Genomic DNA, 25,566 nt, shown 5'->3' on the forward strand with positions numbered 1-25,566 from the left:
ACAAACACATCTCTATACAGTTGCACTCAATAATTTAATTGGCACTGTGAACAAAAACTTAAGATAAAATCAACTTAAGCCTTCTCTTTAAAGAAGTAGTATGGTATTTTTTTTTTATTCAGGTATAACACCGAAAAGACACGAAATTAAATTAAATTTTTTTTTTACAGATACAAAACTGCACTGAAATTGAGAAAATTTCTATATGTGATATGCAATATAAAATAAAGAGATATTTCCTATTTTCAAAAGTCCCAATAAATAAATTATTAAATATTATTACAATTTTTCAAAACTGGTCTAGCTATATATGCAAAAGTTTGCACACATCTCTCTACGCTGTATTATTTTGTATATTAAATGGAACAAAAGCAAGCTATATATTAAAGGCTACATCGAAAAAACACACAATTAATTGCATGGTTTATTTTTTTCCAGAAAGTTCCGCATGTGCGCAATACAAAGTATTTTGGAAATATTCTAAGAAAATTGGAAAACGCAAATGCTGCAAAATCATTTTGCGCGAATCAAGCAGCGTGAAAAGATCCAGGGAGACAAAATGTTTTTAATAAAAAAGTGCCGGCAACATATGCATACGAGATTTGATATGTGAATGCTATTATTGTTATTATTACTGGCGAAACGCTTGGGGAACATTTTTATGATGCGCGGCTAAAATCGGGGCGTGGCCAGCCTACAAACTGCGGTCGCTTTTTACGAGCCAGACATAAACTATATCAAGCATGAGTGTCACATACGATAGATTTATGTGATGAGTCTTGAACACGATTTCAACCATAAAGCCGCTTCAATTGCGCCAAATGTGGTACACTCGAAATCTTTTTCACTATAGGTCTATTTTGTGGAGAAATCAGAGATAGCGTCAATTTGTTTCAAGTGAATTATGCAGGAGATAGCAAGTACTTAGGCAGTAGGAGATACTTTAGAGCAATCATACCAATAATTATAGTATTAACCGGATATAAACTATCCCAAGTATAGTTTGGTATCAAGTTGAGTTTATTGCTCCCAGTAAGCAAGTAGAAGATCGAGTTGCTGGGCTAAGGAATGAGCAGAATTAGAGTGGATAGAAGCTCAGAGTGATTAATATATAAATTGTCAACCCGAGCTTAGCTTAAATAGTTACTATAGCTTTAAATAGTTATGCGTAACAGCTATACAGAATTTATTTGGTTAATCTTAACTCGAGGCAATCGAAGCCAAACGGCAGCCAACGTTGCCTGAATGCCAATTACAACAACAATACAACAACAACAATAATAATAATAATAATAATAATAATAATAATAATAAAAATATATAGATAGTTTATATGTATATGTATGACAAAAAAATCTACATACACATATTTTATGGCACCAGGCTATGGCTTTATACAGTTATGCATTACGTATACGTAACGTGCATAAAAACAAAAGAAATACAATATCAAACACACACACTCACACATACGAACATGTATATATTTTAATAAATGAAGCTACCAAAAAAAAAAAATAAGCAAAAAACTGTGGCACAAAGCAAAGAGAGACAAAATCAGCAGTAGGATCAGGACAGGGGGAAGGCGACAACAAAAAATAAAAATAGAATCACATGAATGGCACTTAGCTTGCCAGGCTGGAGTAGTAGCTGGAGTTGAAAGTGCCAGCGCCTAGAGGGCCAGAGGTCACAGTCACATGCATAGGCAGCGAGTGAGCGAAAAAGAGAGAGACAGACAGAGAGAGAGAGAGAGATAGGGGGAGAGAGATAGTCAGCAAGCTGGAAACTGTTACAGTCACATTTTTAATGCGCATTGCATGTGTGATGGCAGACCAGAACACCCCGTCCCCTCCTCCCGCCAACTGTTCGCTTCCTTTCGCACCACACACCGCAAAAAGTCAATTAAGAAGTTGGCCACGAACGCTTTGCACTGCCTCCAGAGGTTGAAGGTTGAACGACGAAGGACGAAGGACAGGCTCAGGCCTCGAGGACCTCAATGACATTTTCGCGCCTTGCAAACGCCCATAAATTTCAGTTTAATAGACTTGTTTTGCTGTGAGAGCAGACGAGTGAACATATGCAAATAACAATATATATATATGCAAATATATATAGTCAGATCAAAGTACGCATGAGTCAGAGCAATTAATATAAGCGTCTGCTAGAGGGAGTGCGAGATATTTGTGGCGTTCAATAACAATTGAGCCAAACTGAAAATTGTTTGTTTCGTTTCGTGGGCAAACAGAGTTCAGGGTCAGGCCAAGTCAAAGTGGCTCACATTTGGCAATATACCGTTTGACTGCTAACATGTGTACTATGTATGTATGTATCTGTGTGTGTATGCCAATATAGTTGTTTTTGGTCAATTTGCGACGCCGCAATCAAATCACGTAAAGCTCTCTGTGTGGCACGCAATTCTCAATGCGAGTGGCGACGCCTGGCAAAATGAAATTCGATTGAGCGTCGCAACGGAAGTGCCACCAACAGTGGCAGCAGCAGCAGCAGCAGCAGCAATAACAACAACAACACCACCATGGCTGGCACTTTAAGCCGGAAATGCGGTAGAGCAGCAAAGCTTTGTTGGGCTTAGAGAGCTGAGCTGAATGCTGGACACGAGCCTGACGCCCAAACATTTCTCCGGGATTTGCCAAAAAAAATTCACACACACAAACACACACACATAAAGCAACGAGAGAGAAAAAAAGTGTTGCATGCAATGCTTTAAGCCAAAAAGCAAATTGCGAGGAAATATTTTTTAAACAGCCAACGGAACTCGACATAAAATGCGTGCCAGCATTTCCGCTCGCTATAAACATTTACCAGTGACGCTCAAACTGTAATACCAAACAGCAGCCACTGCAATTAGCGCAGTGCTCTGCTCTGCTCATCAATGCGCTGCTCGCTGCATGCAACTCGTGCCCAAATGATATAATTACGTTTCAATTAATGTAGCTCCCTATCCCCATCCCCATCCCCCTTTGTGTCTCTCTTGTGCCTGCCTAGGAAGCGAGCTCTGGCCACATGCCGCAAAACTTGCGACAAATTGCATTAAGCTTAACCAAATGAGATGTGGGACAGGCACCAGGGGCTATGGAGGGGAGTGAGTTATAGTTCACATAAGAATGCCTGGCTTGTGTGCAAGTTGGTCTGCATACTTTTCGACATAGCTGTTGCTTAAATAGTTTCGTTTCTAATCTGACGAGATAAGCAGACCAATTATAATATCATATGCCTGCTTAGAGGTGAATTTAAATTTAAATTTAGAACAGTTAATTAAGTCTAATTAAGCAGAAAATAGAAAAAGACTAGAAGATTTTCTAAGAGAAGTAACCTTGAGAAATTCAATGCTTTGTCTCAACAAATTCAAAAATTAATATGTGCAACACATTTGTATTTATGTAATAATATTTATAAAAATATAATGAGTAATATAATAGCTTCAATAATTAGTAATAATGCGTTCATCTTTTACTTCAGTGCTTTAAATAATTATTATTTAATTGAGTGATAATAAATATTATATTTATGTATATAGTTGGGGATCCCGAAACTAAGCAATTGGGGATTTAAGTAAGAGGCTTTGAATACGAGTTTACAATCTTTGCTATTCAGGTGTCGTTCGTTTTCTATTAGATCTATATACATCGCTTTATAATTGAACTTTATTACAGCATCTCTTGTATTTCCCAGATCAAGATCTAGATTAGCTATTGGAGTTACTTTAGTATTCTTATCATTTCGATTAAGTGCCTATTTATGTTAATAAAATTAAACTTAAAAACCTTTAAATTCCCTGAAAATTCCAATTTAATTTCCATAACGAGTGTGTGAAATTGAAAGTCTGTAGTTTTCTGCTCTAAATAAATAAACTGACAAGAACATAGAACGCAGCTTGAAATAAAAATAAGTAAATATATAGTCAGCGTAAGCGAGCAATTTCCCAAGTCAAATGTCAATAATAATCCAAGCTTATACAATGCCATATATTGCACACCAATTAGCTGGCAAGCTAACAAATTTCAAATGCTGTCAATAAGTAAACACACACACATATAGTGTATGTGTGTGTGTGTGTGAGCGAGACATTTGGCAGTCACAATTGCTATACATACATATGTGGGTCAACATGTCATTTAGATGACTTACATATGTATAAGATATCCGGGATGTGACAGCCTCAATGACCAACTCAACTCAGCTCAGCTGAGCTCAACTCAAGAAACTGGAATATTTGGACAGCGCATTAAGCTTATACATACATACACACATATTTATGTGTGTGTGTGTGTGTGTGTTGTGTGTGGTGGGTGTGTAGAGTTCATGAGAGCTCCATGGCGCTTTTGAAGATGCAGCGACTGACAATTTATGCCAGCTCACGTTGCTTGTCACCTCCTCAACTGTCGAGCAATTTGTCATTCTGGCTTTGACAGCCTTTCGCGATGCGATGCGATGCGATCCAATGCGACGCGACGCGACTGTCATTAGCAGCGCCGCGGCGTATTAAGTTAACAGCTTGGGGTAAGCTTGTCGTTGGAGCACTTGAGGCATAGACTAAAGAGACTGAGCAACTTTTCTGTGTTCATAAAAATTTGGCTAACCTTCGAATCTGGCATTAAACTCACTGATGCGCTCTCGACTATACTATAGATATATTCAAATCTGTGCATCGAGAGTATGTCTGTGTGTGTGTGTGTGTGCCATATACAATGCAATCGGATGCCAATAAATCTGCGGACTCGTAAAATTTGCACAAGTTTATGGAGCAAGTATCGCACCCCCTGGCTACCTGTGCTACAGTTTGAGAGTCACCAGCACAATGCATTTGCAGTTAAGAGCATGTAATTTGACAAGATGACATCAGCAGCAGGCCAATGTAGTTAATGTTGCTGCTGCTGCTGCCAAGTGCAGTAATAACAAATATCTGCGAATCGATCAAACAAGCGCAGCTACTTAACAATAGCTTCACTCAAATTGTAAAGAGTACAGTCTGATGGGAGAGTGGGGAGAGGGGGAGCTACTGCATATTTGCCAAGCTGCAGCATTGTTAAACGCTTGTAATCATCTTGAAGGCAAAATCACAAATTCTATAGCCTTTGTTACTTCCTGCAAACTTTTCTTATTTTCATACCCTTTGAAATTTTTGTTACAAATAAGATGCAACGCCTAGACTTCTGCCGCCAGATGTAACAGCGAAATGGCGAATTGTTTATTTTGGAATTTTGAAAGTACCTCGCACAAAGCCGCAAATCGAAAGAAAAACAATTAACTCTCATGCCAACCTTTAATTCAAGGGCACATAAAGTTGGGTGCGCCCAACTTTGGCTAAATTTTTCACAATATTTGATTTAATGTGAGTTGCAGTTAATGTAACTGTGAAACAATTTGCTGGCAGGTGCTCTATGCTCTCTTGTTACACAGCCAAAAGGACATTGACATTTGACTTAGCGCATTATTCACCGGAAAAATATACGAGGGTGCCACAGTACTTCTGATTGAGATTCAGATTTCATCCTGATTTATGCCGCTCGAAACTTTGCTGCGGAATTGTGAAATTCAAGAGGAAGTGATTTCTGTGACAGTCCGATATTTTTATTAAAATATACTAATACTAAATTCCATTCAAAATTGATGTTGCCAGTGTTGCCAAAATTCCCTGAGCTAAAATATTAATATTTCATTTAGAAATATTTTCCATTTTAAATTAAACAATATAATACTTAAATTGAAAATAAATTTAGTTAATAAACAAGTGCTTTTGTTTTTTTTTATTATTGTATTTAAAATACACTTTATTTGGTAGGGGAGCTACAAAAGTAATCAAATTCCTTTTTCTAGCTAATGGAATTCTATAAGCGTAATAATTTTTTCAGTTTAAAAACTACTAGTTCTAGCTATTATTTAGCAATAAAATAGCTAAAATAGAAACACTGGATGTTTTTAAAAATTTTCTTCAATTGTCTTTAATCTATTAAAAAACAGGACAGGTTAAAGTTGGCCCACAACCATTTAAAATACACCTTTGACTAGGGTATCGCAAACAAACACACGCATGCACTCACAACACATACACACAAAACAGCTACCGCGTCACAGTTCGTTTTCGCTGTAGCGTCAGCAGCGCCCCCACCGCTGCGTCGGCAGCGACGTTTGTATTGCGCGTCAGCACGTGCACCCGCTGTCTATATTGAAATTGATATGTAAATAATTCCTAAGCTATTTATCCGATCGTTCTGGTTTTGAAATTTCGGTCGAAACATGACTAGGCAATTTTGTGATTAATTTCAGATTTTAAAAGATTTTTAAACTGGCTTAATATTATAGTTTTTTTCGATTGCGGGGGAGGGGGAGGAAATAAAAAAAACATAAAATAAAAGGTAGTGTCCTGGATATGGAGCACCTACCATACCATTTGGTTGCCTCTAGCTCTATGTTACTAGGAACACGCACTCATACAGACGGCAGAGGCTCATAGAGACGGACGGACAGACGGACATGGCCTTATCGACTCAGGCTCAAACATTCAAGAATATATATACTTTATGGGGTCTATGAACGCTTCCTTCTCCCTGTTACATACATTTGAGCAACTTCATAATACCCTTTTTCCATTTTTTACAAAAATGTCAAAGTGTATAAAAAGGAAGTTTTAGCACGCTTCACCGAAATTCGGCAACAATGCGTGCAGAGAGTTCACAATGAGTCACCGCAGTACCAAAGCCTAAAAGAGCAAAGATAAGAGGTCACGACACATAATTATGCACAAAGTCTCCTCCGTTAATAAGTTCATAATAAGAAGAAGAAGTCGAAATTCGGCAATGTGCGGGCGACATTCAACGCTTGCTTTGGCTGGGCCCTTCCAGAATTAATTAAAAATGATTACCAAACAAATTAGGCGTAAAGAAACACACAGACTCTCTTACACACACACACACACACACACACACACCGCACACACAGAAAATCGAAGCAGCTTGCAGAGCAGATATTGAAATTTATTCTCTCCGCTGTATGGAACAATGTTTATGTTCATTTGTATAGTATGGGGTGCTTTTGATGGACTCTGCTTAAAGTTCATGTTTCTTTTTTATTGTTGTTGCTGTTGCTGTTGTTGTTGTTGTTTTGTTGCTGTCGTACGTGTAATGAGTTCGTTGAACGAGCCAACTTCATTCCACGCCTACAACCTTCACGTTGTGCGAGTGTGCGTGTGTCTCTGTCTGTGTGTGTGTGTGGTGCAGCTTAATGGCACACTTATAACATATTTCTTCATTGCTCAAATCAGTTCATGAACCTCAAGTAAATAGCAAGTGGAAGTCATAAGTAGAACAGGGCTGGCGCGACAGAAAGATAAAAAGAAAGTAAAACAGCGAAAGTGATTCAAGACCTAAATAGACTGACAACATGCGGTAATGACACTAAAGCAGCATCATCAGCATTACTTCATAGCGAGTTAAATACAACATAAACTAGCCTAAGACTATCTCATTCATAATTTACTAAAAGATTACTAAAAGATTAAAAGATAGATTGGGATTTGGAAAAAACAAACTAGATAGGATATCAAGAATCTATGCAAATTGAACGGGCAGAAAGAGGCGTGGAGGACCTCAGAAAAAATAAATATATATTCTTGATAAGCAAAACAAACTGAGAGGCTTAAACTCTGTTTGTCTGTATGAGCACGAATAACTCAGAGGCTTGAAGAATACAGAATACAAAAGCGAAAATTCAAGTTTCCATTTCCAGATTTGGCAACCCTGAGACCCTACGCTTACTGATGTAAAGTATTCCTTAAAATGTGTGGAGAATGTTTTAAAAGGTGCTGTAGTCACCAACTATGGATTTGTTTCAAGTTTAATCAAATATCAATAAGCAATGTAAAGATTTTGTATTTTAAAGATTTTGTATTTCATGCAAAAAACTATGATTACTTCCTTTGGTATAATCTTTGGATTTGGAAGCTGCGATTTATATTATATGACACCTCGTTTTTTTTAATATTTACACCAATTGCTTCTTACACCACACATCACAATTAAATAGTTGAGTTGGGTTTTCGGGTCGGAGGCTGCAAACTTCCTGCCACTTTCTTGGGCTTATCTGCCATTTTGGATGGCCATTTGCTTGGCATATAAAATAATAAGAATTATGTTGATTAGAGCGACGTACAGACGGACGGACGGACAGGCGTTTGGTGTGGCATGTGAGCAATTCGAAAGTATGCCAAGAGAGCAATCAACACCCCAAGCTTAGCTTCACTTGAGGTGGCGCCTGCAGAGCTTTTGGGCAGAGATGGAATGGAGGAATGTGGGGAGAGCATGCTCAGCACTCTTATAATTATAGCATGCTCAGCATCCATATCAATATACATATATGAGGCGAGAAGAGGGGGGAACGCTGTCATAGTCGGCGTAAGCGCGTCGAGCGTAAATTCCAAAGAAAGGGAGCACGCACTCAAAGCTATTTCCTCTGCAAGTTTATTCGATTAACTAGAAACCCATGGCGTTGGCGAGGGAGAGGGGAGAAGGGCATTTACTCTTGCCTCTAACTACAAGTTATAAGCAGAAGTAGAGCGCTCTTACTGTCTTTCTCTTTCTCTATCTCTGGGGGTGGTTGAAGGGGGGGAAAGACAGCCATGGGAGGCAGGAAGTGCCACATGCAAATTCAATTAACACATACGCCCGCCGCCACTGCAAGCTACACAAAACTTGCACTTGTACACTAGTGTAGCCTGGAAATTGAATTAAATTTGTCAATTTGTAAAACAATATTGCAGCATTGAAGAGCGCTCAACGCTCTCGAGTTCTCGGCCTGGCTTGAATTTCAAATTTTGTAAACGCTATCGTGCCATCAATGCTGTCTCATTGTTTATACCCCCAGCGTAACCCCTTTGCGGTCTAAGTCGTTGGTCTCTAATCTCAGTTTCTCTTTCGGTGTCTGTGTCTCTGTCTCTTACACACAAATCGCAGCCCAATTAAGGTTAATGACATTGATAAATTGAAAATGTTGGTTATTGAGGTTTCTAGGTTGCGCCAAACTTGATCAAATTCAATTATTTTGCCAACAATCCCAGCTCTCCGCTTGCTTGCTTCCCTTCCCTCCACCCGAACACACACAGGCACAGCCAATAAGTTTCTAATTCTATCTATACTTTGACACTTCCAGCTGGACTTGGGTCTGGGCTTGGCTCGTGCTCGTTCCCATTCTTATTCTTATTCTTATTCTTATTCTGATTCCCGCGCCAGCTCGACCGCTTTGTTTACTTTGCTGTCCGTTCTGTGGTCACGTGGGTGTTGATAAAGTCATGCTAAAAACAATGCGACATGGAATGCGACAGCGTAAGATCGTTGGCTAACTTTGCCATTTAGATAAGCCAAACAGGGTGCAATATAATTTTAAATATTATTATGTTTTTAAAAATAATAATGCTTTATATTATTCTTTTAATCTATTCATCAAAATCACAAAGCAACTACAAATGTTATTTCCCTGCGTCAACAAGTTGGGAAATTCCGATTTGCATGGGAATGTTCCAATAGCTATGTATATATTAGAGCCTAATCAATTATTAATTCATCAATTCGATTTCACTATGGAAAAGGCTGTCCAGCTATTTGGAAAAAAGTGCACCGTTTAATTTTATTAAGTTTAACAAACTTATTTGTTCATGGAATGTATTTAAGGCTTTGGTCCTAAAAAGATATAGATTATTATACATTCTCATATATCGTTATGGCATCTATTTTTGCGATTTTCTTTCAGATTTTTAGAATGGGCAGACAAACTTTAGGAGAATACAATTCCCGAATTGGGAACCTTGACTCAAAAGTCGTTTATAAGATTAAGATATTTTCTCAGTAAAAAATTATACCTATATAATTTTTTTTTTTGATGAAAAGAAAAACTCATTATTATCGAAAAATTGGAAAACTAATATATGCAAAGGAACTAAATAATTTTCGTATTTCTGTCATTAAAATTGTATAGTTGTATTTAGACACCCTGTATGTCGCACATCGAAACGCCCGCTCTCTCTCTCTCTCTTTGTCTTCAATAAAGACTTGCACTCAAAAATAAAAATGACAGAAATTAATATCTAAGCTCTGAGTGGGCGTATGCAGTTATGCTTGGGAATTGATACTGCTGAAATATTCTAAATTAGAAATGCTTTGTTTTGGATTGTGAATAGCCTAATGAGTAAGCAGCAGCAGCAGCTGCAGCAAGCAATAAATCGGATGCAAACTTTAGTTGCCAGTTATAATGACAAATAGCGTGAGTATATATAGAAAGCTTTGTTTGTCAGCAGTTGGACCTTGCGGAGCTTAACGCGACTGCGTCTATAATCATGGGAAGTGGAGCCAAGCCACAGCCACAGCCACGGCCACGAAGGCTTAGCAAACTTTCATGAAGCATTCAGCTGTGGAGCTGTGGAACTGTGGCAGCTGTTTGGCTTAGACGCGGAGATTACTAAAAGTTGTAATTAGCAGAGCTCGGTTCTTGGGACTCACCATATTCCGCGGAGATGGCGCACATTGGCTGATGATGATGCTGATGGGCGTGCGGATGATGCGGGTGCTGCGGACAGATGCCCTCCACTGGATGTGGCGCTATGTAGTATTCCGATGGAAAGAACTCGCCCGGATATTGGATGAAAAGCGGTCCGGGCGGCAAGCCAGCCGGTACTGGCGGTCCGATGCCATTGGTGCCATTGCTAGCGCCATTGAGCTGGCCCTGCCCATTGCCACCGCCGCCGCCACCACTGCTGGAAACGCTGCTCACGCTGCTGGCAGACGAGCCGCCACCTGATCCGCCATTGGGCGAAATGCCGCCGTGTCCATTTTCATGCGGCGGCACTTGCTGTTGCTGTGGTGGTGGTGGTTGTGGTGGTGGCTGCATGCCATGGTTGGGTGGTGGTTGCAGCATGTGGTGATGATGCTGCATGGCCGCCAGCAGCGCAGGATGATGCAACGCACAAACTGGCTGCACTATCTGGGCGCCCTGCGGCGGCGTCGCCGTTTGCTGCAACAGCGGCGGCGATGCTGGCAGCGAACAGTTCGAGGAGCCACCATCCGACGGCGAGTGTTGCTGTTGCTGTTGCTGCTGTTGTTGTTGTTGGTGGTGATGGTGGTGCTGTTGCTGGATCAGCTGTTGCTGTTGTGTTGCTGGTGCTGTGGCTGCCTGCAACATGACTATGTTGCTATCTGGCGAAGCGGACTTTGAATTGGAATGTGAGCTGCTGTTTAGGCTCGTCGTAGACGATGTGGTTGATGAGCAGCTGCCTGCATTGCTGTTGCTGTTGGTGTTGGTGCTGTTGTTATTGTTATTGTTGTGGATGTGATTGCTGTTGTTGTTGCTGCCAGTCCGCTGGCTATTATTGCTGCTGCTCCCGTGTATGTTGCTGTCGTTAAGGCTGTTGCTACTCTGTTGCTCGGCAACATTCAGTCGCACCATGCTAAAGGCCTTGTGTATGTTTCAACGCTAACCGTTGTTGTTGCTGTTGCTGCTAACTAGGCTTGTTGAGTTTATCTCAACATTTTAGGGCGCTGCTCGCGAGTGCCCACCGTACAACAGGCACTGAAAGAAATTAAACAAAAACAAATGCGGCAATACAATTGCCTCAATTTAATAAAACAGCTCCCACTGTTAGTCCCCAACCGGCTGCATTTGCGTTCGCTCTCTCTCTCTCTCTCTCTCTCTTTCTAGCTGGCATCGCGATAAGCGCGGTACAATGGGCGTTTACGACATTCAAGGTTATCGCTAGAATATTTCGTGCCCCGCTTCTTAGAACTGGGGATGCCACTTATCTTATCAGGCATGCCAAGAACTATAGCCAACTTTTACACTGCCAACACAAAAATTAAAACTTAGAATAAATATTTATCGTCATAAAATAATTGCTGCTATTGCCGTTTGTTGGCCAATCAAACAGCACCGAACTTCGCATTGTTTGCCAAGCGTCATTAACACCGTCAATTAAGCCCCATTGAGTCATTAGCACTTGAGTGCAAAGCATTTCTTGAATTACCAAAAGTTTGCACAGTTTGATTGTCAACAATTAAGATGGAATTAAAAAAGTTGCAAAGTCTAACTTTGGATTAAATATTGCACGCTCAAGTGACAAACGCTTAAATTTGACTACTTTTAATTTCAAGCAACTGTCCGCTTTTAAATAAAATTCTGTGAATACATTTGTCGCTTTGTTTATAATACGCCCCAGATTTTCTTTTATTAATAATAGACCACCTAGGTAGCTGGCCGGGCTACCTGGCAGCATGTGTTGGAAACAAATATTAATGCATCTACTGGTATGACGTGATATTAAACAAAACTACATATGTTTATAAATCTATTCCCGGGAAGACTTCCGTTCACAATTTCCAGTTGGCACACATAAATACATAATCATAAATAAAATGAAAATTATCAGCAAATGTTGACAGCATTTGTGTTGAGCTTGTTGTTATTGCGACTCGTGTTTTGGGGCCAAACAATTGAGAATTTGCAGCAATAACAACAATAATACGACAATAACGACAGTCAAATGGGCGAATTGTGTCAATTTGCAATTTTTACACAGAAGTAAGGTGTAGGCGTGTGGGAGAGCAAAGGGCAGAGGTGTAAAAAATACAATAAAATGAGCAACGACGCACACCGAACGAAGGAAACCTTGCAAATAACATGCAACAAAAGCAACAACGACAATTGAAACAACACCGACAATGGCAAACAAATTAAAACCTTAAAGTGTCTTAATCGTTCGATTTGTATGCCCAGGGGTTTGTGTCTCGACTACTGCAACTTACCTCACCTCGCCTAAGCCAACTCACCCCACCACACCACACAGGGCGAAGCGCTTAGTGTCTGTGGCGAAATTTGATGCCTGCGCTTTGTTGTTTTTGCTTTCATTTAGCAGTTAATGCAGCTTTACTTTAATGGGTTTCTCTTGGCTCTCTTTTGGCGTCTGTCTTAGCTGACTGCACACTTTTTGACACAGGTGTTGAGCAGGTGGGTTCAATGCACTTCGACAGCGAGAGCGAGAGCGAGAGCGAGAGAGCATGAGAGCATGAGAGAGAAGCTTGCATTGCAGATCATAATGCATGTCTATACATATTCATATTCGTCTTGTTTCTGCTCCACATTCTAATTGATTTAGTGCGTCTGTTGCAGAAGATAAAGAACAGCAACATTCCGTTGCAATTGCAGTCGCAACAACAACAAAACAGCAACAGCAACAACAACCACAATGAGAACGACAATAAGTGCGACTGTTGTCACCTGTCTCAATATGCGCTCTCACAGCTGTCTCAAGTGCTCCACACAGACAATGACAACACGCACCGTGGATGTCAACACGATACCGGCAATGATGTTGCGGTCGCCGTTGCCGTTGCCGATGCTGTCGCTGTCGCTGTTGACGTCACGCGGAAATCTACGCAGCTTAGCAATTGCCTTCATTTTATTTATTCTTATTTTTTTTTGTTTTTAATGCCAGACAATGTCTGGAGAGACTCGTCTTGGAGCCCAGGCGTCTCGCATTTGTGTCAAAAGTGTCTAGACCGTCTTTAGAGTGTGGGCGTAAGTGTGCAAAGGGGGCGGGGCAGGCGTGTCCCGACTGGCCACTCAACGGCAACGCATTTGCGACACGTTGAACGCCTTGATGAGCCCATTTGTTAGCCAAGTCAACTCTAACAGGTAAAGCTAAAATTTAAAAATTATACTAAATTCAATTGGAGACTACATGCAGTGCTAATTTGACTTGACAACTTTACTTAACTACTCGAGAGTACGACTGAAGATTTCAATTTGTATAACAACAAGAAACTGGAACTAAACTTCTACACAGCTAGTAGCTCGCATCTAAAGTTTTTCCAGTTCTTTGCTTGCCACTTGCTGCATTCTCCAAACTTGAAAACTTGCATCTTTAACAAGAGCAAATAAATTTAAGCAGCAACGCGCAACAAAAATCTGTTTGCTGTCTTTCATTATATAATCCTTTTGTACTCTCTATATAAAAGAGGGAAGCCCCCCAGCCATTCAGAGAGAAAACAGTCATGCTCAATATTATATGCACACATACGATAAGCGATCACATATTATATTGTAGCTGTGTGGGTGCAACTAGTACTGTTGTATCTATATCTGAGTATCTTTGTTATTGCGCACCAGTAAATTGTTTTGCTTAGTTATTTGGGTATTCCACGATCGTTCACATTGCCTATCTGTGTGTGTGTGTGTGTGTGTAGTTTGAATGAAAATGCAATTGATAAACGACTGGCGATGTTGTCAACACAAAGTGCGGTTTGCTACGCTAAATATTTCATTGCACTCACGCTTGCGGCGTTCAACACTTTCCCATTCAACAGCTGAACAAAGTAGTTTTCTCTCTTTACTTTTTTTTTTGGCATTCTTTTTTTTGTTTTTGAGTTGGTTAAGCTCTGCGTGTGTCGGTACAGTTTACTGTGCACTAAATATAAAATACGAGCATAAACGTATTTTATAGCAATCTACGGCAGTTCTAGCATTTTACCTAGTTACCGTTAATAGACAAGTTGGCCAAGTTGGCGAGTTGAAACGAGCAAGACATGAAAAAATGCTGGCCCAAAAGCAAGAGCAACAAAACTGGGAGACAGTAAGTGAAAGAGAGGAGGTTTTTACGCTGTGCGCTTGACTGCATCAATGGCGACGTCGACGGCGACAATCGAAGTCACTGGAAATTGCCAAGTTGTCTCAGGTGGTGTGCCCGTTTCACTTCGTATGTGTGTGTGTGTGTGTGTGTGTGTGTGTAGTTGGGCTACGCCCACTTAAGGCTGCAATGAATGGGTATTGGTTCCGTTTAAATGGTTTCGGCTGCTGGGGCAGGCAATAATTTGTGGTTTTGCCACAGGCAATAAGATAAGTCTTCAGCTCGTCCGTCCATCCGTCCGTCCGTCCATCAATCCGTCAATCCGCCAGTCAGTCAGTCAGTCAGTCAGTCGGGCTAGTCACATGTAACATGTTGCCACATTCACTAACCAACATAATTGCATAAGCATCAAAAACCAGCAGCATGCCTCAATAATTTCCTCATGTGCCTGCAGCTTTCAGCTCTCGTTGTTGTTGTTTTCTTTCTTCACTTCACCGCTTTTCCACACAATTTTCAATATGCACAATTTGCAACCTGTTGCCGGGACAGCTTCTTTGTCTGTGCCTAATTACAAAAACGAAGCCCAAAAATCCCCAAAAAAAAAATCCCGCTTTCTAAGAGAAAACCAAGCAAGTACGATATGTTAATAATATCGACTCTGGAAATTTCTGGTTTATTGTTAATGTTAATGCCTTGCCGCAGACGGCGACGAAGACGGAGAGAAACTTCCAGTTCGCTCTTTGACTGCCATGGGGAGCGACTTGCATAATCCGCACACAGCAATGCAAAGCGTCTCTGCCTAATTACAGCCGTTGCGTAAACATCTAACAATTATACATGTGAATAGTTGCATGCTCACAAAGCCCCCAACCCACACTCACTTACAGCACGAGATACTCGTAAGCTGCACATGTGGGCGCTTGATGGTCCAATTAAAACTACACTGCGGCAAATAAAGACATTTTCAATTCAATTTCCAATCACTTTTTCGAATTTCGCTGAATTCATAGAAATCTGACATTTCATACTTCATTTCCACACCAATCAAATGTTAAGATTAATAAGAAACTTCTTTTATAAAAAGGTAAAATGTGTGAAATGCAAATATAAGTAACATAGGGCAGAAGGCATGGCAAACTGAGTCGATTCGCTGTATGAGCACAAGATCCAAGACTAATAAAGAACAAGGAGACCAAGCTTGGCATCGTATTTAGGTTCTCCCATTTTCGAAGCAGTGTGCTTTTATTATATTTATTTTCCTCCCCCATTTGCCGTAAATCGCCATAAGTTAATTTGCACAATATTTAATGGTTTCATTTCAAGCTCAGACCCCTCAAGCTTTTATCATGCTCTCGACCGATCCTGAAAATTCGATCGAAAATATTCAATATATTGCATTTCCACAAAAGCTGGCTTAAAGCGCACTTAAGGTGAAACATTGAGATCAACAATTCAAGTCTAGGGAGATATTTTTTCAGGACAATCATGCTATGAAACACTCTGACTCGATTACACAATTTTATATGCGAGTGAGTCTAGATCGACAATGGACATGTCACTCGAATCTGTAGCTCGGCTAAGGAGAAAATTGACTGTGTAGTAAGGCTCGAAAGTGGGCTGTTTGTTAAGCCTCCTGGGGAATAAAATTCTGGGCACGGCCTGCAATTATACGAATACTGGGTGTTCTGTTCTGACATCCACCAATTCATCACAATATATTGGACTCGACTAAGCATGACCCATTTCAAAAGAACGACGGACTAAACATAAACAAGAACCTAAAACAAATTGAAGCGATTCCAATTTTAATTCTATACGAAAACAGCAAATGTATTGAACAACATTAAACATTATTATTTAATTTACACTATGCTGATGATAAAAACAGAGGGCTTGTGATGCTTTGATTATCAGCAGTATAAGTAAAAATACGCTTTCTATTGAAAGATCTATAAGTTGCTTTCTTGGCAATAATGTTAACCTTCCTCCTACACTTGCAACTATTACGAAAGTCAACGGCATTTTCGATAATTGTAGCGCCAAAACAAGCATCAACTTCTAATTAAAACAATGTGATGATACACGATATATGTTTTAGCATACACATTGCAGTGCAGAGGCAGCAAGGAGTTAGTTAGTGGCAGCAGAATAGAGTTACGGATGCGGATATGAATTTGTGGCAAGAGTGTTGCCCAGGCACGCACATGCGATGCAATGTGAGGCATTGTGGTTTTCCACTTTAGCCCGATTACTAACATACACATGTGTGTGGCTGTGTGTTCTGGGCATTTACTGTTAGCGCTGACTGTAGGCGTGACCGTGCCTGGGTGCAAACCGCATAAATGACTAAATGAATGCCCTTGGTGGCAAACTGGGCGAGTACGCAAAACAGGCATTAGATATGTCTGACTGGGGAGTGGACAATGCGGGTGCGAGCGAGAGTCGAGGGGCAGTTAGCCTACCAGCGGGTGTCTATGCATGGGCGTGAGAGTGTGCAACTTCTACTGCATTATGACAATGCCACAGTGTAAATATTTGAAATGCCTTTCGGTGCATACGGGCAAACCGTGGCCGACAACCAGAGAAGGAAAGAGAACAAATCTATTATCTAACGTGCACTGGAGAAAAAGTTAAAGATACATTTTAATAAGTAAATTAGTTATCATAAATTAAAACGAATGTATGTATGCTTAGCATCATAGTCAAATTCTCATGGCGTGTCTTAGAATCCTCACGAGCCTCTCAAGTCGTAGCAGGCGCAGGAATTAGAGGAATTATATTGTTCGGTTTTGTATAGCTAAAAATAAGGAAAGGGAAGTTTTTGTATACAAATTTCTCCCAGTGTTTTCCTCGTGTGGCATAGAAATATCAATTTGCAGTGAATGAAAGATAAATTGAAATAAAAATTATAAGAATATTGGCAACAATGTGTCAACACATTGAATTCCACACGGTAAATAACGAAGCCAAATACCAAATGCTGAATGCGAGCCGCAGTTTCTCAGATGCAATTTTAAAGGGCAACATTGCTCCATTGTTGTGAGTGCTGCCTGGCGGGGGGTGAGGGGAGCGCTGCAAGTTTGGCATTTCATACATTTTAATGGTGAAATTACAGTACCTCCGCCGGCAGAACGGAGTGCCAAGGAAACGCTGGTAATGAAATAAATTATTAGAATTTATTGAAGTTTGGCGACAGCGCTGACAACAAGCGCCAGCAAGCAGCCAGCCAGCAGCCAAAAGTCGAAAGCCCAAAGCGCAAAAGCCACAGTCAGAGCCATAGCCACAGCCACAGCCAGAGCCACAGCCAGGCTTGGCTTAACTCCTAAATGTAATTTAATTGTTTTCGACAGTAAAAACTACTATCTCATAAATGCCAGTTAATCATGCTTGCACACACTCGCCTGTAGCTATGAGGCGCCACAGAATATATAAGGCAGAGAGGAGAGAGATAGAGACGAGAAAGAGAGAGCGGAGAGAGGGAGAAGGATGTCTTTTTGCAATAATTTGTTCGAGCACTCGAGATAGTTACCATGTGACTATGAATACATATTCAAGCCGGGCTTTTGATAATTATAGTTATTTTATTTTATGATTTTTTTACACATTCACAATTTGCATTTGCATTGCCACTGCACATGCCTTGGCCATTATCTCGCGGCCCTTTTGCGAAAGTGGACCACAGGCGCAACTAATTGGCAGAAAATTTTATATTTCGCCACTTTAACTTTGTTTCTTTATCTCTTCATACATACATTTTATTATAATTTGAACTGCTAGCTAATTGGTGGTAAAAAGAAGTACGTTGCAATGCGACCAAAAAAAAAAGTGTATTATGGCCAAGGCATCGAGGCATAGCACAATTTAAGCAAGCATGAGAAGAGAGTTGAGCATGACGTATAATTAATGCAAATATTTGTGTAGTGGTAGTGAATTTTTCATGTTCACTGATAAGCAGCTAAGGATGGGAAATTTTGTGTAGGTGCAAACAATGCCCTACAAGATAAAAAAAACGTACTAATTAATTAGCTTAGAAATTGACGTTTGCTCGGGTAGTTCAGATTGAATACAGCTGGAAGAGAACCTAAGGGTCGAGCACTCAGCTCAGATAATAATGAGTGTTCGAAGTTCGCGTTTGAGAGTATTAATAGAGGTTACAGCCTCGTCATATTATTGAATATTTTGCTACTCTGAACGGCTAGAGTTGATTGAATAACAAGTCTGATTCATCAGAACCAATTATGATTAATTAGCCCTCGGTCAACACGAACTGTTTCAATTCAGTCTACACAAGCTCTAACGCGGTCTAATTTATTAGAAATTGGTTCCGTTTCCCCGAATTTCTCGTTCTTACATCGTTCATATTAAATAGCATTAGCTTATATGCTAAAGCGACATATTTCTTTAAAAATTGGCGCCTTGGGAGTGCTTCCGAACGTATTTTCGGAAGTTTAGTCAAAGACTATAGAACTAAACTAATTGAACTAAATATGTAAAGAGATAGAGATAGCGGAAGAAACTAAAATGTATATATAGGAAGAAGTTATTCATTCATTTCAATATTGATAGACATCGATGGACATTTTCGACTATTTAAACTAATTAGGTAAATTCCGTTATTAACTGTAAGTTACTCTATCTATTGATTTAAATTTAACAAAACCTCCAATTAGTTCACTGCTGTACCTGTTGCAAGCTCATGCATTGAAATGCTTTAAATAATTTCCGGTCAACGCTTTGGGAGCAACATTCCTGGAATTGCTGTGCATATTGCACACGGCAATTTGAGCATGAAAATATCGCCAAAGATTTGTGAGTGTGTGAGTGCGTGCATGCCATAAATTATGATTTGCCCTGGAGCGCTTTTTAGCTAAAGCTTCCAGTTTGTTGCTGCAATACACAAAGCAACAAAATTTCTTCTCCCCAACAAAAATATTGAAAATAATAATAACGGAAAAAAGCAGCAATTTTAATGGGGTAACCAACAAAATTAAAACTCGCAAACTCTCTCGACACTAGAGCGCAAGTGTTTGGCATCTGCAGTTGCATTCGACAGGCAAGTTTATTAGTTTATAAAGTTTGTATTTTGTGTGTGTGCTATTTGTTGGCCCCACGTACAAATTGCCATGGATATTAAAATAAAAGCATCAGCAGCAGCGTCTACTAGTAGCACTTGTAGTTATAAAAATAAAAATATATGTAGAGAAACTGGAGCGCCTGCATTTGTGCCGAAAATGTTGCGTAGTTTCAAATGTTTTTTCACACACTAATTGGAAACTTTTGCAGGCATCAATTATAGCCCAAAGCAAACAAACAAATACAAATTGCTGGCAAAAAACAAATTTCGTATTTTGCGTAAATATTCACATCATTAGTTAAAACTTTTGATAATCCCTAACAGAGCCATTTTATTTTATTGACGGCACGCTGTATAACTTTTGATATCATGCAATTTTATATCAACACACGAACAAAAAATTAGTTGCAACAAATTCAACATGTCACTGTCAGGGACATCTGACGCTATTTCGTAGTGTTGTGTGCCTTCTAAAATTAATATCAAACCCAAAACAAATGGGAAAGTAGTATAAAAGCAATTGTCTCCAAGTATGGGGTAAATACAAGCGGATCGCGTCCGATTTGCTGTCTCTAGCTCTGATCGAACATAACAGATTATAAAGTGGTATGTATAATCAGAGGTATCACTGAAATAATTGAGTTTCACCTCAGATTCATTCCCTTGTGCTACAGTCGACCCGAATCCCGATCAGATTTTCTTTGTTAGAATATTGTCCCGTAAAAAAAATATATATAATATAATATAAAAATAAATTATATAATATTAATAAGCAATAAGTCAAAACCCTAATTGGTTGGCAAAACTTATAAAAGTTGTTAGCGCTCAGCAGCGGAGTTCAAAAAAGATGTTGAAATCTCTCGCTATGAAATTTACCCGCGGAAATGCTTCGAGTCAAGTGATATTCAAGTGATATTCAAGTGATTTCTGTAGCACCCCTGAGGAAGTTTCAAAATTGCGATGGTACCATTTCAACTACGATATGTGAGTTTGGCCATTATGTTCTAACGGCTGTCGCTTTAAACGGCACTTTGGTCACTTTACTTGGTGTGGAGGACACATAATTACAAAATGATTAGCCGACATTTTTTACTACTATTTTATTTATTTATCTTTTTTTTCTTTGCTTTGCTTTGAAGTGGACACATTGTTAAATCTCAACACGCAAAGCTTATAAAAGCAACATTAGCAGTGCGTGATGTTTGTATTAATAAGAATGTCTTCATTTACCATAATATACAAATTCTATGTACACACACAAACATACATACTCACACACACACAATAACTTTATGCCCCCACACTTTTCTCAGTTGCCTTGACTTGACTTTTGTACTAAACTGTCTTTTACTAAATATTTTATTATAATTTGTCATATTTTGTCATTTAGCATTATATGGGATGCTAGTTGCCCTACGAATGTGCAAGAAACTGCGGCCCGGAGTGCTGGGCTGGTCAGAAGACAAAAGAATTTAGCCTAACGGTCCATAGTTCGCATAGCAATGCTTCTCACTGGTTTTGTTGGGGCCGCTTAATGGCGGCGCCTATGCGCACACACAAATACACAATCCCCACACACACACACACACACACAAACACACAAGCAATATTTGTGTGAGTGTGTGTGTTGGCTTGACAACAGCGAAAAAGAACGGAACTGCTGGCTGGCTGGCTTGCCTGCCTAACGCACTAGCACCAACAACTAGCACTCGCCTTCCCCTCTGAAAACAATGAGAGCCAGGGCCAAGAACGTGCCAGAACGGACATGCCAACAACAATGAGCAACAACCAAACAAAAAAAAGTGGAATAATTTGTTTTTTTTTCTGTTAGCTGTTGCCAAAAAAGCGGCAGCATCGGAAGAGTCTTGACAACATACGCAACATGGGCGAAAAATGTGTGGCGGCGACTGAGGCAACGACGCGTCATCGGGCGCACATGTCGTATGAGTGACGAAACGAGGCACAGGCTCCAGTAGCCCAGCAGCACGCAGCCAGCAATGCAAACACGCCGACGACAGATATATGATTGTTGTTTATCGATTTAAGTAGATGTTGCCCTCACACATGTAGACAGGAGAAGAGAGAGAGAGAGAGAGAGAAGGCGAGATGACCGACGAAAAAGATAGTTTTGCTTTTGGCAAACGCTCGCACTGGCCAAACACAATGAGCATAAAACAACCAGCAACAAATCAGAAATCAGCTCAACGAAACTTTTATATACTAGCGTATGGCTTAGCTCTACTTTTTAGGTGTTGTAAAATGCATCAAAGTAGGCAGAAAGTGTCGAAGGACAACGACAACGACATTTAATATGAAATTTATAAAAATCATGTATTCATTTAATAAAAGTAGATACATTTTGTAGAGTCTCTATGAGTTGTATATGGCCATGTGCTCGGCTTGGCACTTGGCAGTCAGCACAGATAAGCATAACACACAAGGCTGCCTGGTATAGGATAGGGAGAGAGGGAGGGGGAAATGGCAAAAGGCTTGGGGAAGTTGTGACAAGAGAAATCAAAACTCAAAGTTTTTGCGTATAAAGCATAAAGCTTAGCCCATGAATTGTTTAACTTTCAAGCATACAAACACATACAGCCATGTGAGTTTATATGTGTGTGTGTGTGTGTATGGCACGCCTCTTGTCTGCCCACAGTCGCTTAGCAAATGCGTAAAAATTATGCCACAACGCGCCACGAGCGAGATAATAGCAGCAAAAATAACACAACAAAAAATAAGAAGAAAAAAATAGGAAAAAAATACTATGATAAAATGACAGGCAAAACTAAGTAAGGCACACTCTTGGTTACTGTGAAGCTGGACAACTAATTTACTTTTATTTAATGCGCTTTTTCTTTGTTTTTGTTGCTTGTATAGTTGTTTAGTTGCTGTTGGCTTGGCTGTCAACCCGCAAGAACACATAAAAGGCGTTAAATAATTTTCATAAATGTGCATAATTTATGTGTGCGCTTATATGCCACACCCACTTTTGGCTGACTTGCGCCAAAAAGTGTGGAATTATATATATATATATGTATATGTATCGTATGTACATACATATGTGCGCATTGAATACAGAAATTACGACTGCTGCTGCTGCTGCTGCTGCATGCCAAGCGAGAGTCGTATAAATATTAAGTGCTCCCCTTTTTGTAGTATGAGTTTATCAATTGTTGGTTGCTGTAGATATTGTATCTATTACGACTTGGTCTTGTTGCTGCTGCTGTTGTTGTTTTTGTTGTTGTTATAGCTTGGATGCTTTGCAGCGCACAACTGGATGATGATTTAGTTTCTAGCACTTTATTGCAATAAATTCCATGGCAGGCCATTATCAACTGGCGTTCCTTTTTTTTCGGCGACTTTTGTCTGGGCATGCAAAGCTCGGAAAGGCAGCCAGAGAGACAGAGATGCACCAATCGGCCTGCCACCGAGCTGTCATCGCTGTAAATTGTCGCTTGAATACGCGCCGCGCCGCATTCACTTGAAGTTTTGTTGCATGCACCAGAGGCACACACACACACAGAGTCAACCAAAACTTATTATTTATTGCCTGTATGCATAGGGACACAATTTAAACTACTTAGAGCTGCTGTGTTCCTTCAGTAAGGCTGGTATCAATTGGTGATTTTGTTGGTGATTTCATCGATGAAAAGCAATACTAGGCAGTAATGTAACGAAATTTTTCCTTGGGCAATCAGTACCTGTTGAAGTTACGCGGTATTTATGGTATTTAATTTGGACTGTTGCCTATACTCTGAGATATCCTTTTGAAGCATACGAGAATCATAAAAATTATCTAGCTAAGGTAATAAAATGGATATATTATCGATTTATGTAATCCTAACTCACAACCATTAATGAAAACATCTTTTTAAAGACGACACAATTTATTAAAAGCCGTAAAAGTTCTTGTAAGTATTAGGTTTGTGCTTCTCATGACTTCGATACCAGACCAATTAGTCGGATAGGGACTTGCACGGTTGTCACATTCGAATTGGAATTCAAGCTAGGCAAAGGTATTAAAATACACAAAACCCTCGCCAGCAAGTCCTCGCCCGAGAAGAAGTACAATGATATTCTTTTGCTAAGAGCTGTCAAATAGAACAATAGTCACAGTTCTATTTGGCAGTGGGCTTAGCTTTCGCTTGGCCCTTTTTTTTTCCATCATCGGCTACAGCTGGCTGCTTGAGACTCTTGTAGTCATATGCCTTAAGAAGAGGGGCTTCCTTGTCCCTCTTTGATTTGGTGGTTTTCTTACCGAACATGTTGACCGATACCACCGATTTGTGACCGCTTGTGGAGTAGACACTGCGTATCGAGTACTTCTTCTTAGCGGCATCGTGCTCCATTTGCACAGTCTCTCGGAGGTAGCGCCTAACCTTGCCGCGTCCTAGCCGCTGGCCTTCCATGACACGTGTCTGCACTGGATGACGTCGTACCCAGGTCCACGGCTTCTGGTTGCTAAATGGCTCATGAACCAGTACGGGTATTATATTGCCCATGATGCGGGGATCACGCTTGGGACCTTTGGCTTGCTTCACCACCTCGGGTGGTGGTGTTGGTGGAGCTGGCGGTGGTGACTTTTTCTTGACATGAACTACCTTGCGATGGTGCTTGTTTTGCACCACTTGTTCGTAAAGTGTGGCGATGCTGGATTCACGCTTCGCTTCCACTATGGTGGTTTTTCGTTTTATCACCGATGTAGGTCTTTTTTCTTCTTCTTCTTCTTCTTCTTCGCCCATTTTGCGTTTCTTGATATCGTGGTCCAATTTGTCGGCATCGTCGTCACCGTCAGCGTCTTCCTTATCCTCATCCGATGCCAGTTTTTTGCGCATATCATCCATGAACTTTGCAATCTTATCCCCAAGTCCCTTTAGGCCATCGCCAAAAAGACAGTGCTCCTCATAGCGACGAAAGATAACATCATCTATGGTATGTGGCCGCCAATTTTGTATGGCACAGGGATAGTTCAGGAAGTGAGACAGTATAATACTTAATATTTCGAATATCAAGGGATGCAAAGGATTGCGCAGATTGCCAAACACATTGAATATCCCATCATAGAACATGCAAGTCTCAGGACGCACGAATGGCACCCGACACAAACACCAGCCGGAGCACTTAGGATTCATTATTTCTCCGAACTTTTTGAGTGTCAGCTTACTCATATATATGCCCACCGATTCCAAAGGCTTGTCCACCTCCTCCGCCAATTGGCGCAGTACGACCACATTATGCAAAATCCAACTGCGTTCCGCAGACTGCCAATGCGGATTAATCAGCCGACAACGATGCGCTGGCTGTGTAATCAGTTCGCAGTTCAGCAGACGCAGTGGTTTGCTAATAGCCAGCTTGCAGCAAGGAGCGCAATACATAGTCAAGGCTGAGAGACCGAAGAACTTTAAAATAAATTAAAATTTAGCAGTAAGCATTTGTAAATGCTTGGCCCAAAAACTTAAATGAAGATAGATTTGATTGAAAAGCATACTAGGACTTAAAAACATTTTCCGAAAATATATCTGATATGAATGCGGAGTGGAAAAAGGATGCTTATTTGGTATCTTCAAAGATTTCAAAATATCCGACGGAAAATTGAGTTCCGAAAGGAACCAAGCTCATCTTATTAGTTGATTTTATTGTTTCAAATCTAATTTAGTTACTAATATGATGTGTACCATCTTTCTCAACTTCACTTGGAAAGCTGTAATGGTAGGAAGGTACATAATAATGAGCATTCCATATCCATTAAAAAGTAAATATTTTCACGAACGAAACCAAAAAAAATTTCCAATTTAACATACAGTCTTTTCAAGTTTTCAAAAAACAAATTAAAACGTAATGATTTAATACTGAGTTATACGTAGTATGGCTTATA

General features: G+C 40.1%; 2 protein-coding genes across 3 annotated transcripts in view; both read right to left on the reverse strand.

The window, feature by feature from the left end:
- The window catches only part of LOC108607486 (fibronectin type-III domain-containing protein 3A), a 113,781-nt gene that overhangs the window by 25,530 nt on the left and 62,685 nt on the right, over positions 1-25,566 (reverse strand). The window contains exon 1 of one of the 2 annotated variants that reach the window (XM_033294747.1): positions 10,506-11,565. The exons of the other annotated variant lie outside the window; for it this stretch is intronic. Within the exon in view, the coding sequence (XP_033150638.1) occupies positions 10,506-11,448 (943 nt within the window). The 5' untranslated portion in view covers positions 11,449-11,565. Of the gene's footprint in view, positions 1-10,505; positions 11,566-25,566 lie in introns of those variants that run through there. 2 annotated transcript variants of the gene reach the window in all.
- LOC108607488 lies at positions 23,556-25,146 on the reverse strand. Its single transcript, XM_017998332.2, has one exon. It carries the CDS (start codon positions 25,064-25,066, stop codon positions 23,810-23,812), a length of 1,257 nt encoding a protein of 418 aa, XP_017853821.1. The 5' UTR covers positions 25,067-25,146; the 3' UTR covers positions 23,556-23,809.

Source organism: Drosophila busckii, unplaced genomic scaffold (assembly GCF_011750605.1).
Source record: "Drosophila busckii strain San Diego stock center, stock number 13000-0081.31 unplaced genomic scaffold, ASM1175060v1 chrUn_07, whole genome shotgun sequence".
In the NCBI taxonomy this organism is placed as follows: domain Eukaryota; kingdom Metazoa; phylum Arthropoda; class Insecta; order Diptera; family Drosophilidae; genus Drosophila; species Drosophila busckii.